The 16,858-nt window shown below is 35.0% G+C and overlaps 2 protein-coding genes across 6 annotated transcripts in view; one reads left to right on the forward strand and one right to left on the reverse strand.

Moving 5' to 3' along the window:
- The window catches only part of LOC107013080 (DNA repair protein XRCC2 homolog), a 10,877-nt gene extending 4,520 nt beyond the window's left edge, over nt 1-6,357 (forward strand). For 2 of the 5 annotated variants that reach the window (XM_015213070.2, XM_015213090.2), the window contains exons 4-12: nt 545-615; nt 1,333-1,395; nt 2,331-2,468; nt 2,930-3,032; nt 4,867-4,903; nt 4,987-5,075; nt 5,176-5,332; nt 5,430-5,515; nt 5,589-6,357. In XM_015213070.2, the coding sequence (XP_015068556.1) occupies nt 545-615; nt 1,333-1,395; nt 2,331-2,468; nt 2,930-3,032; nt 4,867-4,903; nt 4,987-5,075; nt 5,176-5,199 (525 nt within the window). In that variant the 3' untranslated portion in view covers nt 5,200-5,332; nt 5,430-5,515; nt 5,589-6,357. Of the gene's footprint in view, nt 1-544; nt 616-1,332; nt 1,396-2,330; nt 2,469-2,929; nt 3,033-4,866; nt 4,904-4,986; nt 5,076-5,175; nt 5,333-5,425; nt 5,516-5,588 lie in introns of all 5 variants that reach the window. The other 3 variants (XM_015213078.2, XM_027913983.1, XM_015213085.2) reach the window with 3 other exon arrangements.
- Nucleotides 6,358-6,534: 177 nt separating this feature from the next.
- Nucleotides 6,535-15,381, reverse strand: LOC107017318 (cinnamoyl-CoA reductase 1-like). The gene is made up of 6 exons (XM_015217846.2): nt 15,167-15,381; nt 11,051-11,220; nt 9,920-10,111; nt 8,938-9,100; nt 8,005-8,191; nt 6,535-7,007 (listed from the first exon to the last, which is right to left on the reverse strand). The coding sequence occupies exons 1-6, from the start codon at nt 15,282-15,284 to the stop codon at nt 6,851-6,853; spliced, it is 987 nt and encodes a 328-aa protein (XP_015073332.1). The 5' UTR covers nt 15,285-15,381; the 3' UTR covers nt 6,535-6,850.
- Nucleotides 15,382-16,858: the final 1,477 nt, after the last annotated feature.

Below are 16,858 nucleotides of genomic sequence, written 5' to 3' on the forward strand. Positions count from 1 at the left end.
ATAGGGAGTGGGGGTTGGAATGTTAACAATTGCATATTAAGGAGGCTTGGCAATGTTGAGCTCCATGGTTAAGTGTATGAGATGTAGTCTGGTTATGTGGTTTTGACAATCTGCCTCATGCTCTAATTTTTGGAGCTGCACAAAGCTCAATGTCCATTTTTTAGAAAAACATGTTATCAGAGTTTGACATAGGTCAACATTAATCTTGAGTTTAAGCCTCACCCCATCATTTCTGAAAAGATGTCGATGTGCTTGACTCATCCTAAAGAATAGGGGGTGTTAAAGATATGATTATGTAAAAAGAAGTGTATATTTTCAGTATTTTAAACTTTTAGACAAGCTGGTCGTGTAATTTTCTATAATCCAACACTTCTTGCTGTGAATATATGTTGTTAATTTATTTTATTTATCATTTTGTGTATTTCTACAATGTATTTTTTTGATTGGATTAGTTCCTGATATACTTTTTTTATATTTTTGAATTTAAATAATTCAATCTATATACAAGTGTGTCGCCTATTCTTTCAATCTTGTTTTGTTGCAGACATTGCATTTCCAACTTCAAAAGGAAAAAGAGGCACATGGCAGTGGTGTTTATTTGCTTATGATTGACAGGTTCCTTCTAATGCTCTTCTTGATGTTGAATTTGGTGGTTTAGTTTCATACAAATAATAGAGAGACACTTGAAGTTTTAACAGTAGTGTCATTCAACCTACAGAATAGAAGTATTCCTAGGATAAGTATATGGATAGATAAATCAAACAATTCATGATAATTCATTATTCTTGACATATCTTTGATGTTAGGCAGTTTGCCGATTTGGTCATGTGGCCATGTTAAAACAGCCAATCCTATGGTACTACAGTATGATAGTCTTCTAAAGTGACCTTTTCCTTTATCAGGGGAATGTCCAAGGAAGGACACAACTAATTTATCAAAATGTGCCTTTTTACGGGAAAAAGCTTACGTGTTATCTTCCATTTTATCGTTAGTTCCTTGTCCGATTCTTTGGCATGCTCTGTGACTATAATCAATTCCTGTTTCCACTCGGACTAGATTGTTTTATTGACTAGATTTGTCATGTAGGTTGCAAGGACTACTGGTTGTTCTTTGTTATTCACCAGATCATTGTTCAGGCATTAGGATTGTACTTCATCATTACTACCCATTTAGTGATTATCTGTTAGGTCATCAGATCTGTGTTCAGACTTTCCATCTATGTTCCTCTTCCCTTTGTTTCCTTTGTTTTTTTCCTTCATCTTTTAATATTCCTTGATGGTGTAACTAAGTTCTGTAGTTTATTAAGATATGTTGCTTCTCTTGTATGACCAGTATTGGAGCTTTTTATTGGATGGATCGTGCTTCACCATCTATACCGCCAGGGAGCGACAACAGGTTAGAGTCCACAACAATATCTTACATTTAAAGGGAGAAAATAAGTGAAAAATGCAGTTCAAAATGAACAGCAAACAAAGGAGTTATGGAGAACCCTGAAAGTTAGTTCATCTCCAAATTCTTCCTGCAAGCACCTTAGTTTGTAGCATTTTTGTGGTGTTAAGAAAGCTTGCAGTTTCTGCTACCTATTTATTAGCTGGAAAATGACCATTGCCTGTCAAATATTCTAAGTAGGTGATTAGAAATGCAATTATCTTGCTTAAGATTTGCATTCTACTGTCTATGGATTTTTGTTTTATCCTTGGATGAGCTGGGAAAGTACTCGGATTCATCTTAACAGATGAACCTGTTCTTGGTCATGCTAAATTGCTGCACGTGTTATACTAAATTCACATGTAAGATAAATAGTTCTTGGAAACCTGCCTCAGCTCTTGGAGAGTGCTTAAAAGTTTTGAAATAATGACTTTAACAGTTTGAAAGTGGTGCTTCTTAAGAGCATTTTTTTGCAGGCATGAGAACATAAATGTAGTCTTTTAATAGAGGTGTAACTCTATTCCTATAATGAAGGTTGCAGTTCAATTGTCTTTTTCTTTGTTTTTGTTGTTTAGCCTCACCATTTGAATAAACCCCAGCTGTTCAGTTGTCATTTATTTTTTCTTCTTTCTCCTGGAGGTTGGGATGGTGCAGGTTGTGGTTTTGGTAACCTCACATGTCATCTAATCAAGTACCATATATATGGTTACGAGTTTCGTTCTGTTTACTTTCATCTCTTCATGTTTTTTACCTAGCACTCATCATGTTAACACTTGGTTTGGTTCTTAGAAGAGAAAAGGATTCAGTATGTTCCTTTGCTTTCTGTATAGGTCGCACCATTCTTTTTTGCTTCTTATTCTCAAATTGGGTATTTTAGCATTACGTATTTGTCTTATTACCAGGAGAAGTCTGTCTTTGCAAAATGTGTCAGACATTGCCGTTCAAGAGATCCAGAAGATTCTTGTGGTGCATCCGATGCTTGTTCTAACTACAAAAGCAGCAAGTTTACAGGATAAATTTGCATCTCGCGAAGTTATTAGGTTGGATTCAGTTCATTTCCTTTGTCCAAATTCCAAAATAAATCTTGTATTGCACATTACTAAAATCTGGTTACAAATGACCAGATAAATATGATAAGTATCCTGTGTATAGAATGTGGTGAAAAATTAAAGCTCAATATGTGCTGTCTATCTGTAAATGTGCCCTGGTTTAATTCCATATTCTGGGCTCATTGCTTTGGACAGTTTGTGTTCTGATTGACTAATTTTTAAATTATTCAAGTAACGTAACATATACAGGAGTTTATCTGTTTGATCATCAATAGTGGTTACGAGCTTGTCCCCCTTTGAATGTATCATTTAGGATCATTTTGTATATATCATATTTATGGAAATGTTCAGTTGTTCCAAAGATCATTTCTTGATGATTTTAAGCTGCTAAATCTTACAAATAGTTCTCTTTTCACTTTCATCGTTTTCTAATTTGCAACCACTCAAAACAGGAGTACAGGGCAGTTGTCTATCGAGAGTAACTTGGACTCAAGGATCATTAGGAGTAGTACTAATGCTCAACTGTATCGGGAGTATATGCCTTCAGTATGGCAGGTAATTAATATTATATATGAAAAGCTTGTGTATAGCCAGCATGTTCTTTCTTTTTTGGTGTTCTTCGTTTTTAATTAAAGAGAGTAAGGATCCATTGTGTTTCATAAGCAACCAAGAATGCAAGAGTTCAAATGTTCTAGCTAAATTTTAGTACAGCCACTTCACTCTATGGTATATAGATATCTTTTCTATCTAAAAAATCATTTGTTGGGCATCTTGTTCAAGCTAAGCATTATAATAATCTATTTCTTTTTAACGTTATAGTGATTGGTTAATGGAGATGAACTGAGAGAAGTGGAGGACGAACCATCATGATTGAAGTGTTGAAAGAGAATGTGGACCTAAAATCAATTTAGCAAAATTTAGAACATAATGGAAGTAAAATTTCATACAAGCGACATATATTAGATTCAATATTTGGTAGGAATCTTTTTAGTTTTTTTCTTAATTTTGCATGTCAATGGAAACAGAAGAGAACTCAAAAGGGCCATGTTTTTTTAATTTTGGGATGGAATGGGTTCAACTAAAATGGATATAGTAAGGATTCATATAGCAGACCCAGTAGACGTTGGGGCCAATTTTTTCCACTTCTCCCCTTGCTAACACATGAAAAGAAATGGGATGATGTGGGACTCTTCACACACCCCTCATAACCAGGGCTGGACATTTGGTGCGTGGACAATTTGGTATGGGGCCCAACATCGGAAATGAGAAATGGAATAGGTTCTATAGCATGTAAAGAAATGGATTTTGGGCCTAACTCAACCTCAAGGTGAGGATTGCCCAAGCAATATAAAGAGACCGCTCATCCCTTAAAGGGACAATGTGGGGCTCTTCACAGCACTTAATTTGTGTCATGTTAATTTCTTGCAAATATAACATTAGGGTGGAAATATTCCAGTGTTAATATCTTGCAAATATATTGTTGGATGGAAAGACTATTATATTGAAAATATTGTGCTAAAGGAACAAAATTCAGAAACAATCAAAGAATGGTGGAGTTTCTGCCGAAATTGGTGGTTCTTGCAAGTGATGGTTCATTACGAATCAGATGGAATTAGAAATCTTCCACTATAGACCTTGAATGTTTGGAAAGTCGGACATGATTTATGAATGAGAGTGCCAGTAACCCCTTTCTCCTGGTATGAATTAAGTGCGGACTGTGATGTATAGATGAGAAATAGGTAACAGAAAGACACTATAGCTATATAGGAGTAGTGGCAAATTTTCATAACACCTCTCTGGTTGAACATCAAAAGAAATGTTAATACATGGTATGTTGATTCAGGGAGCAGCAAATTTAGTCTGATAATTCATTTATTGCCGCTTTTTGGATGAAGTCGGGGACAGACTTTTTATGCTGGGAAAGTTTTTGTTTATGAAATGCTTTTACAATAACTAAGCGTGGAAGAACATGTGTAACTTTCCTTTTATGTTTTGACCTTAAACATCAGGAATCATGAGCTTCTGAAATTAGTGCTCCATAACTTGATGGTTTTTCATTCTGTCAAAATCGATTTTACGGTAGACACTTATGAACTCCCCCTCTATGCCTTGCGGTTGCAGCCTTTGACAAGAATCCCAGGTTCATTGTATTTCTGAAGTTACAGTTTATTAACAATATGAGCATAAAGAGGCACCATTACAAAGAAGTATGCCAAATAGAAAACCTACATAAAGATATGGTTTTATACGAATGACACCCAATCATCTATATATAAATGAATGTGGGAGATTTGACAGGAATCCCACATTTATATAACTGTTTTTATTCAATTGAACGTTGGACTTTAAGGGGTTCATTAACCTAAATATTCTTCTCTGGTTGTTGCAGTCCTTTGTTTCACACAGAATACTTGTGCGACCTTCAGGTATGGCTCAAAATCATTTAGGCCAAGACCATTTCATGCTCTTATCATGGATAAAAAGAATTGGCTTTGTCGTTATTCTGCAGATGATAGTAAATATCCAAAGCAGCCCATCTATTTATCCGAATGGCTGTTGCCGTCCTTGAAGTTAACAGACAAATTTACAATCAATGATGTATGTGCAATCTAAGATTTGGGTTTTTCTGAAATGATGTTCCATCTGTACTCAAGAAGTCATTCTCCGGCTTCACTAATGTGTTTGCTTCAAAATGTAGGATGGCACATACATCGTATTATGAAATTCACATGATTTCAGTCCGGCCTTTTGACACACTGATTCATGATTGCTCCCTCAACCTGAGGTCAAGCATTTATAATGAAGCCCAAAATGAAATTCCAAATACGTCATTTGCTCATCTGGATGTATCAACAGTAAGTTAATTTTTGTTCATGTCCCTCTCTCTATATATGCTTGGTTTTGGCGTGTATATATTTGATTCAATTGCTTTCCGTGGAACACTTGAGGAAGTCGGATGCAACATGGAAGCTTTCTACCTATTCAGATTCCGGATATACAAACTTCCAGGCTGATGTATATGGACTTCTCTCAATATGGTACGCGTCTCATTCGATTTTAACATGTAAATCATTGTTCAAAATTTAGAGTGATGTGAAAGGTGATTTGTAGGACTCAAAGGTCTTCGTAAGTTCTGGCAACCTTAGAGATGATGACATCCAAAGCTGCAGTGAAAGAAAAGATGTTAGTAGTTCTTCTCTCGTAATTCTTGAGATATTTTCCGAGTTTGTGATACAATATGGCGAAGAGAAAAAAACTGGACACTGAAGCATTGCAGAAAGAAGTTAAAAGCTGCATTTTTTCCAATTGGTAATCTTTCGTGTTGCTGTTGTGTTGTTATGTACATATGATAAAGGTAAAAAGGGTAAATATATCCCCGAACTATCGTAAATGGTATGCAGATACTCTGCGTCATACTTTTGAGACGTTGGTGCCCCTGCCGTCCAAAAAGTAAAGCGTATATGCCCTTCACTCTAACAAAAGATTAATTATGGACACGTGGCACAATCTTATCCGTCGACCGATGTCGGGTCGGTGTATAAGATTATGATATGTTCGTTTGTATATAAAGAATATATATGCTTTAGTTTTTGGACGGCAGGGGCACTTATGTCCCAAAAGTAAGACGAAACGTATCTATCTGCATACTACAACAGTTCAGGGGTATATTTGTCCTTTTTCCCTAAGATAAATAATCAGGCATGTCAAAAAAACTTGTCAAGGGAGTTCGTAGGGTGTACGTTGTGCTTTTTAGACAAATTAATTATCTATTGAAAACTTCATTGGCTCGACTCCCTGACCAAAATGATGTTCGGAAAAAACTTACTCGTACCTGATATTTACACGAAGCAAATGAATGGAAGACATGTATTTAGTACTATGGTTAAAATTTTCAAGACAGCACAAAATCATGGCTGATTTCTTTTTGAAAGAGAGTTAGAAGTAGATTAGTTTAATCTTTTAAACATTTCATATGCTCTAAATAATATGGGTACATCATAATTTACACAGAAATTTTAATAACATGTTTTTGCTAAATGAAAAATAATCCAATTTGTTTCATATCAACTATTAATTAGATATTGAGCCTGAAAATTTTGGATTCAACACAAACCTTCAAATATCAATAAATCCATTTGGTTTTCTCCTACAAACCAAACTCAACAAAACACAACAATAGTGTTCTAATTTCTTCTATCAAACCAGTCTATGAAAATCTCTAGATATAGAACAAATTCCAACCTCATCTGATCGAAATTTATTAACGGATATACCATTCGACTTCTCGATTCTATAATTAGCTAAAAGAAGAGGGTAGGGTAGGGTGGGGTGGGGGGGAGGGTGGGTAGTATTGTTCAACAACCATAAAAATTTTATATAGAAGATGAACCTCCAAAAAACTTCTTTTCCTTCAAACTTTCAACAGTTTCTTTGATGCTTTCTTCAAGGGTAGTAAACTCAATTCCCAAGCTTTTTGCCTTCTCCTTTGATACTTGATAATTTTGCATCAATGGGTTGTCATCAGCACACCTACACATATTTCCGAAAAACGCAGTTCAAGCAGTTTCATTGAAAAGCTAATAGTATCATATATATTCACAAAAGCTCAAGCAACAATGTAGGGACCCTAAGAATTGAGTTTGGAGGCGATAAATCTAATAACGAATACATAAAATGTTGTTTTTCATGTCAAAGGTGAATAACAAACTAGTGCAATATCACTTGGACGTGATAGCAAGTATACGAGATGTCCTAGGGCGAAGTAAAGTTGGAAACTGAACGATAAACTAAAGGTTCAAAATGAGCATGCGCTAGGACCAAGGGACCAACTTCAAACGATCATTACTCCCTATCTATATCGAGTTAGGCTGATAAGATATCAAATAAAAGTTCTCTGAGTCGTGAAATAAGAACGACTTTATTATGACACAAGGCATTACAAGTTCATAAAAGAAAGTACAGTTTTAGAATTATTCAGTATTTTTATCATCTTGCTTCTAAGTTTTCTCTAAGAACTGCATTGGATTGCATAGGGTTAAAGCAAAGAAGGTTCACTTGATCATTGAGTCCCTCGTCTCAATCTGAAATCGGGTTGCAGCAAAAAGCACCCCCCCCCCCCTTATGTTACCTTTAAAAAACACTGGATTGGACATACATAAAGTTTTCTTGTGGTTATAATGCTTGTCCAACCACCAGAAAGGGAAGAAAATCTATGGGGGAGTTGTCTAGACTCTAGTTCAAGTTAGTGACTTGCAAGTCCTTGGATATAAGTTGCGTTAAATCAACCAGAAAGGGAAGAAAATCTATGGGGGAGTTGTCTTAGTGACTTGCAAGTCCTTGGATATAAGTTGCGTAAAATCAAGGAGCAATCAATCTATGAATGACTCTTAGTGGATAAGCACACATTCAACATAAAACACTGTCAACATATTCATCTAACCACATAGTACATTTGTGTGATAAAAGCTTAATATAGAAGTTCCAGCACAAGCAAAAAAGACCTATTTTTTTTTATACGAATACTTACTTTTCTGGAAGTTGCATAGTAGGATAAAGGTCACGCAATATCTTCAATATATCAGAATAGTGTGCAACTCTCTCAACCATTAAGTATCTTCCATTAGCTGAAGGGTTCTCAAATGCGAGAATATGTGCATTTGCAACATCTTTCACGTTAACCCACCCAAAAGAGGAATTTGGGTATGTCTCAGCACCTACATAGCATGGAAAAATGAAACATTTGAAATGATGATGAAAAGAATGGTTGACATCCTTATGGGTCAAAGAAGTTTCGATATCATAAGAAAAAGCACGAGTCACTGACCTATTAATGCATTTTCATCATTTATATCCTCCACCTCAATTGTTCTGTTTTAGTTTATTCTTTGGTTGAAATTATAACTTATAAAGGTAAATTACTTCAGTACTCTTCTAGCTTAAAGGGAAAAACATTAACGAGTGACTTCACCTCTAGCTCAATAAGCATATCATACTATAGTTACCATAGACCCGCCTGTTGTCTAGCCCCTCACCCACGTATCCTCCACATTCAGGCCAAAGCAACAGGAGAACATTCAACTAGAACAAAAAGACAGACAGGCCCAGTATACTCGATGAATTACTCTCAGATTTAACCGCATTATTATATGCCATAAGAGAGTGGATGTTCTCGTCTTATTCATATTAGGAGGATGATCGATCTAGATTAGTAATATTATTTCGAGAAATCTAACTAGGTTGACCAGAAAGACGGATTTTTTGCCTGAGCTTCTCCTTAGAGCTGATTATGGTGGCCTACGTATTCTTCTACTTATGTTGACCATAAAACGAAAATATTACAGCATATATGATCCGTCTTCTTGGCATTCCACATGGCCTTGGTATTCATTTAAACAGTTTCAAGCCATTTGACCTCACCAGATTGAGGTAGATCTAACTAATTTAAGTTTAAGAAACATACCATTTACCAAGCTCAAGACTGCAGCAGAACTGGTATTAAGTGTAGGCTGTAACAAAGGACCAATAACCATAGCAGGGTTTACTACAACCATATCAATGCCTTTCTCCTTCACAAACTTCCACGCAGCATCCTCAGCCAATGTCTTTGAGAGGACATACCAGAGCTAAAAGGAACAGGAGAAAATAGAGAGACGTTAACAATTGAAATCTAGGAAAGAAAAAATGGGATGTGAGTGCTTTATTTACACATGCAAACAAACGAGGCCACTTACAGGACACATTTCAACTAGTATCATAGCTTTCAATCATAACAGATCAATGTCACAAAACAAACAGATGATATAAGTGACCATGATCAGATTATTCATTACACTTGAAAAGTTATTGAAACTGCCTAGCTTTAAAACACACATCTCCAAGAAAAATGTGTATTCCTAATACTACACCAACCAGAGAAGTGCTTGGATGAACACCTCAGAAACTTAAGTTGACATAACTGCAAAACTTATGATATTGATAAGAAATAGTGCAGTGACTAAAGCACTCAGAAATTCTTTAAATTGTATCAGCTAGTCATGTTGTCAAGAACCGCGGTTAATGAGCTCTTGTTGATATTATTAAATAAGAGAAATGTGTCTGGTCCTTCTTACATCCATACCAATACCAAACCATGATAAAAGTAACTTTAATCAAAGTGCATCTAATTCATCACACATTTAGATAGCACTTATACAGCGTATATTTTGTTACAAAAGGTAACACCTCTGGCTACTATTTTAAATCTTCTGTAGATCCCTGGCCTTCCCAGCTCCCACATTTATGCAACAGTATCACACTGTAATTTGTCAAGAGACATTGACCACAAATATAACAAAACATACAATAATGGTAAGACTAGCTCAATACTAGCTATTTCAATGGGCAATACCTTCATTTGTCTTCGAATGTGCTCAAAAAGAAAGAAGAAGAAAATACATGCACACCTGCTTTTCTTTGCAGTAGTCTGGACTGGTCCACCAGCTCTCATCAACCACAACCTCAGGTGTCCGAGGCTGACCACTGTAAGCAACTGCAGCTATGGAAGATGTTAAAACAACTCGTTTTACTGATGGTGCTTTGGCACATGAACCGAGAAGATTGAGTGTTCCCTTAACAGCAGGATCAAGTAATTCAGCCTGAAATATGGGGAGACGTAGAGTTGATTTGAAATGGGAGCCAACTCTAGAAGGACAAACAAGCTAACTTACTTTAAGTACCATTGAAAACAAGTCGGATGTTGGTTTTTAACATGGCTACCACACATTTCATTTTCTAGAACGTGAATAATCTTATGTTTGACTACCAAATGTGAACTATATCAACTAGTCAAAGTCCATAAACAAACTCCAAAATAAGATTACAAAATTCTTAAGCTTCATAATAACACATCAAGTACATTGAAATGAGAAAATAGTAATTCCAATAGCTGTATGCTATAATTTAATTATCCTCTCATGATGTTCAAGCCACTGTCGCTACTTGTCCTTTAAGGAGGTGAACCCTGCTCACTGTAAACTTTCCTCGACCAACCATAACCGTATAGTTTTATAATCATTAAACAAGAGTTGAGCCAAAGCAGTGAGTGAACTGTCAAGGAGTATTATCTTACAGACATAATTCAAAATTTTCTCACACTATTTCAGTTAGGTACTTGATATATTAATTTGAGAATTTCACTCTAGTAGGATGTAACTAACTTAATTTACAAGAGGGGAGAAGTAACAATGATGAAAGGATATGTTGAAACTAAACTGTTACGTCTTCCAATCGTATTACACAGTCAAAGAAACAGGATGCATGTTATGGTTCATCAGCATAGCATCTAGCTCCTTTGATGTACCAGATGGTTCATTTGTCACTTGTGTCATCTGAATCTGAATACTTGTCATTGATGAATTAACAACTGAAATTGAGTTTTTCATAACTAAAGTTACTTGATATTAAGCTAATAAAGATGCTGACCGCAATACTTTTATCAATACATAGAAACTGCCATTATACTTAGGACTTCTTTTAGCACTTACCTAGAATGAAGATAAGTGGTTTAAAATCAGATTTACAAGAACGGAAAGAACCTGTGGGTCTGTAACAGAGTAGTAAAAAGGAGACGCTGTATGGAATACACCTTCACATCCATCAACTACAGCATCAAATGAACCTTCTTCTAATAGGTTTGCTTTGAACAAGTGAAGCCTCTCCTTGGCCCCCCCAAGAGAAAGCAAGTGCTGCGTTTTCTTGGGATCATCTGCACGAAAATATCATAACGCATTCAACACACAAGCAGTTAACTTGACCTACAGCACGGGCAAAGAATGAAATATCTAGCTTTTCGGTTGTCCGAATCCTATAATAAGCAGAGATCAACCTTATGATTTTTTTTTTCTTTACTACACTGAATTTACTTAATAAGTGTGTTAAAAGGAGAAATACACTCTATCACAAGATGTGATTGTCTCGAAAGATCTAAAATCTCCCTAAATCAATACATACATAGCCAAGAACACAATATAATGAAAGAAAGGGATCTGCATAGGCATCACATCACTTAGTTCAAGAGCGAGTCATGGTTAATTGTGATTAACTGTAACCTATTATGGAACTGCTTGCAAGTTGGTTTGCTCTGAGATATAGTTTTACTTGACGTCAAAAGATTAACTATTGTGTAAAGAATTCATTTTTTTTAAAAAAGGGGGAGGATATGAATCTAGAGGTCGCATCATTCATAATCTAAACTTTAAAATTCGGGGCCTCGGGGGTATAAACCTAGGTACAGATACAGGTGCCGGTGCAGGGATTCTGCTAAATTAACGAGAACTCTCAGCAAATGATTCTGCTTTTTCTGCCCAACCAGGTGGATTTTCTCAGTTCCTATGGAAATGAATACATGAGTGGTGGCTTTACATGGCAAAGTCAGTCCACCATAATCACAACATCACTTGTATGCAAATAGAAAATCTGGTGTGATTATGGTGAACTAGCAAAGTCAGTTCACCATAATCACAACCACCATTCCACATACCAAACGAACCCCTAATAGTTTAAGCTTTTAGATAACACGATCAACATAATCCAACAAACAATCAAGCATATGATCTTCATAACATAAAATTCCAAGATCCAAACAACCCTACACCATCATAAAGCACAACATATCAATTACATGACACAAAAAAAACAACTTTTTTCTACCACTTTTTTTTCCCAAGAATCAATACCCACAAAAAAAATAACAAACCCATATCCCCATTTCCTCATCAAATGAATCCAAACCCAAATAACACACAAAAAACACTCATTTTCCAAGTATATCAACTGCATGACACACACAAAACACCATTTTTTTTTTCAAAATTCAAATACAATAATCAATACCCAAAAAAGATCACAAACCCATATCCCCATTTCCCCATCAAATGAATCCAAACCCAAATAACCCACAAAAAAACACTCATTTTCCAAGTATTTCAACTGCATGACACTCACAAAAACACCAATTTTTTTTTTCAAAATTCAAATCCAAGAATCAATACCCAAAAAAGAAGATCACAAACCCATATCCCCATTTCTCCATCAAATGAATCAAAACCCACAAAAAAACACTCATTTTCCAAGTATTTCAACTGCATGACACTCACAAAAACACCATTTTTTTTCAAAATTCAAATCCAAGAATCAATACCCACAAAACAAAATCACAAACCCCAATCCCCATTTCTCCATCAAATGAATCCAAACCCACAAAAAAACACTCATTTTCCAAGTATTTCAACTGCATGACACTCACAAAAACCCCATTTTTTTTCAAAATTCAAATCCAAGAATCAATACCCACAAAACAAAATCACAAACCCCAATCCCCATTTCTCCATCAAATGAATCCAAACCCACAAAAAAACACTCATTTTCCAAGTATTTCAACTGCATGACACTCACAAAAACCCCATTTTTTTTCAAAATTCAAATCCAAGAATCAATACCCACAAAACAAAATCACAAACCCCAATCCCCATTTCTCCATCAAATGAATCCAAACCCACAAAAAAACACTCATTTTCCAAGTATTTCAACTGCATGACACTCACAAAAACCCCATTTTTTTTCAAAATTCAAATCCAAGAATCAATACCCACAAAACAAAATCACAAACCCCAATCCCCATTTCTCCATCAAATGAATCCAAACCCACAAAAAAACACTCATTTTCCAAGTATTTCAACTGCATGACACTCACAAAAACCCCATTTTTTTTCAAAATTCAAATCCAAGAATCAATACCCACAAAACAAAATCACAAACCCCAATCCCCATTTCTCCATCAAATGAATCCAAACCCACAAAAAAACACTCATTTTCCAAGTATTTCAACTGCATGACACTCACAAAAACCCCATTTTTTTTCAAAATTCAAATCCAAGAATCAATACCCACAAAACAAAATCACAAACCCCAATCCCCATTTCTCCATCAAATGAATCCAAACCCACAAAAAAACACTCATTTTCCAAGTATTTCAACTGCATGACACTCACAAAAACCCCATTTTTTTTCAAAATTCAAATCCAAGAATCAATACCCACAAAACAAAATCACAAACCCCAATCCCCATTTCTCCATCAAATGAATCCAAACCCACAAAAAAACACTCATTTTCCAAGTATTTCAACTGCATGACACTCACAAAAACCCCATTTTTTTTCAAAATTCAAATCCAAGAATCAATACCCACAAAACAAAATCACAAACCCCAATCCCCATTTCTCCATCAAATGAATCCAAACCCACAAAAAAACACTCATTTTCCAAGTATTTCAACTGCATGACACTCACAAAAACCCCATTTTTTTTCAAAATTCAAATCCAAGAATCAATACCCACAAAACAAAATCACAAACCCCAATCCCCATTTCTCCATCAAATGAATCCAAACCCACAAAAAAACACTCATTTTCCAAGTATTTCAACTGCATGACACTCACAAAAACCCCATTTTTTTTCAAAATTCAAATCCAAGAATCAATACCCACAAAACAAAATCACAAACCCCAATCCCCATTTCTCCATCAAATGAATCCAAACCCACAAAAAAACACTCATTTTCCAAGTATTTCAACTGCATGACACTCACAAAAACCCCATTTTTTTTCAAAATTCAAATCCAAGAATCAATACCCACAAAACAAAATCACAAACCCCAATCCCCATTTCTCCATCAAATGAATCCAAACCCACAAAAAAACACTCATTTTCCAAGTATTTCAACTGCATGACACTCACAAAAACCCCATTTTTTTTCAAAATTCAAATCCAAGAATCAATACCCACAAAACAAAATCACAAACCCCAATCCCCATTTCTCCATCAAATGAATCCAAACCCACAAAAAAACACTCATTTTCCAAGTATTTCAACTGCATGACACTCACAAAAACCCCATTTTTTTTCAAAATTCAAATCCAAGAATCAATACCCACAAAACAAAATCACAAACCCCAATCCCCATTTCTCCATCAAATGAATCCAAACCCACAAAAAAACACTCATTTTCCAAGTATTTCAACTGCATGACACTCACAAAAACCCCATTTTTTTTCAAAATTCAAATCCAAGAATCAATACCCACAAAACAAAATCACAAACCCCAATCCCCATTTCTCCATCAAATGAATCCAAACCCAATTAACCCACAAAAAAACACTCATTTTCCAAGTATATCAACTGCATGACACACATACAAAACACCATCTTTTTCAAAATTCAAATCCAAGAATCAATACCCACAAAACAAAATCACAAACCCCAATCCCCATTTCTCCATCAAATGAATCCAAACCCACAAAAAAACACTCATTTTCCAAGTATATCAACTGCATGACACTCACACAAAACACCATCTTTTTCAAAATTCAAATCCAAGAATCAATACCCACAAAACAAAATCACAAACCCCAATCCCCATTTCTCCATCAAATGAATCCAAACCTACAAAAAACACTCATTTTCCAAGTATTTCAACTGCATGACACTCACAAAAACACCATTTTTTTTCAAAATTCAAATCCAAGAATCAATACCCACAAAAAAAGGTCACAAACCCATATCCCCATTTCTCCATCAAATGAATCCAAACCCAAATAACCCACAAAAAAAAACCACATTTTCCTAAAATAAAAAGAGAAAAAAAAGGGACAAACTTGGATCACGAACAGAAGCCTTCACATTGTAACCACTATGTAGCAAGAATTTGACTAGCCATGAAGCTATGTAACCTGAAGCTCCTGTTACACACACTGTTTTCGCTGTCAGACTCATTTCTCTCAGCAAAAATACAAGCAGAAACAGAGGAAAAAAAAACAATAATATTATTTTGGTATAAAGAATTGATAGAAAGAAAAAAAAGAAAGTAATTTGAGAGATTATCCTTAAAATTAGCCACCTATATTGTTTCCTTTATTGGTAGTTTCTAGGTAGGTAGTCCTAATTTTCATTTTTTTTAAAAAAAATTGATTTTTTTTTAATAAAAAATATATATATAGAGTTTAATATAAAATATTACGTTACGTAATCCAATAATTAATATTATATATAATGTATCGACCTTATATAATAGTTTTTGTATACACATAGGCTAAATCGAGTAGAATATTATATATGAAACTATGTGGCGTAAATATATTCTTTTCAGTATACGTAGACCAAAGTTTCTCTTCTTCTTTTTTTTTTTTTTAAACCAAGGCATGGGTTTCTTATTATATTGACCTAATATGTAGCTAATTTCTTAAACTTGCTAATTAGATATATGAAGTAAACTCTGTTTCAAGTAAAAGTCGAAAAACATAATAAAATGTTCATAATAGATAGAAAAATTGTATGTGTTTTCATTAGCCTATAGGATAGTTTAGTTGATTGTGTAAAATATATTAGGGTGATATTCAAAATTATAATAAATATAGGGTATTAAATTGTTAAGTCAAACTGTGAAGATTTGGGAGAGAGGGAGTAGATGAGGGTAAGAAGAAGGGTGTTCATTGTCGAGAACGATTTGGTTTAATGTCGCGAAATGATGAACTACTAAAGTCATCCATCCTGTGCGGAGACTAGTGGAAAAGTATAGGGAAAGTAGGAGGGACCTACATATTGCTAAAGGTGCCTGGAGGCTATGACAAAGTGTCGAGAGATGATTTAGGCATGTGAAAAGAAGGTGCACGAATGCCCATTGAGGAGGTGCTAGATGTTGGTTGTAAGGGGTTAGCGAAGGGATAGGATAGGCTGAAAAAGTATTGGAGGTAAGTGATTAGACAAAACATGGTGCGATTCATATTTCGGGAACATGACCATCAATAGGAAGGAGTGGAGGTTGCATATTCGGGTAGAAGATTTGTAGGGATAGAGTTTTGTCTTGCCTTGTGAAAGTTTAAACTTGTTAGTGTATGTCGTAGTACTAGTCGTACCCTAGTTCTTTTAATATGTAGTTATTGTTTCTTTTTGGTAAACTTTACACACGACTTTCTAATTAGCTTATATGTTTTCTTCATTATTTTCCTCTTTCTTTTATTCAAATTTGATACACTTGAACCGAGGATCTTTCGCATACGGTCTCTCTACCTCAATGAGGTAGTAGTAAGGCTTGCATATACTCTATCTTTTCCAGACGCCACTTAATTAGATTTTACTGAGTATTTTATTATTATTCTGATTCACTTATCCTTTTATTAGTTTGTGTTAGTTCTTCAATTATAGAAATAAATGAATCATTTATACTCTATATCAGGATCCAAATCACTTTCGACGGAAAATTATAGTATTTATACAATATTATTATTTTATTTTATGTATATATAGTAGATGTCGACCCCCCTTCGGCTACTCCATATGTCTATTTCTAC

The sequence above is a fragment of the Solanum pennellii genome, chromosome 1 (assembly GCF_001406875.1).
Source record: "Solanum pennellii chromosome 1, SPENNV200".
Taxonomy (NCBI): Eukaryota; Viridiplantae; Streptophyta; class Magnoliopsida; order Solanales; family Solanaceae; genus Solanum; species Solanum pennellii.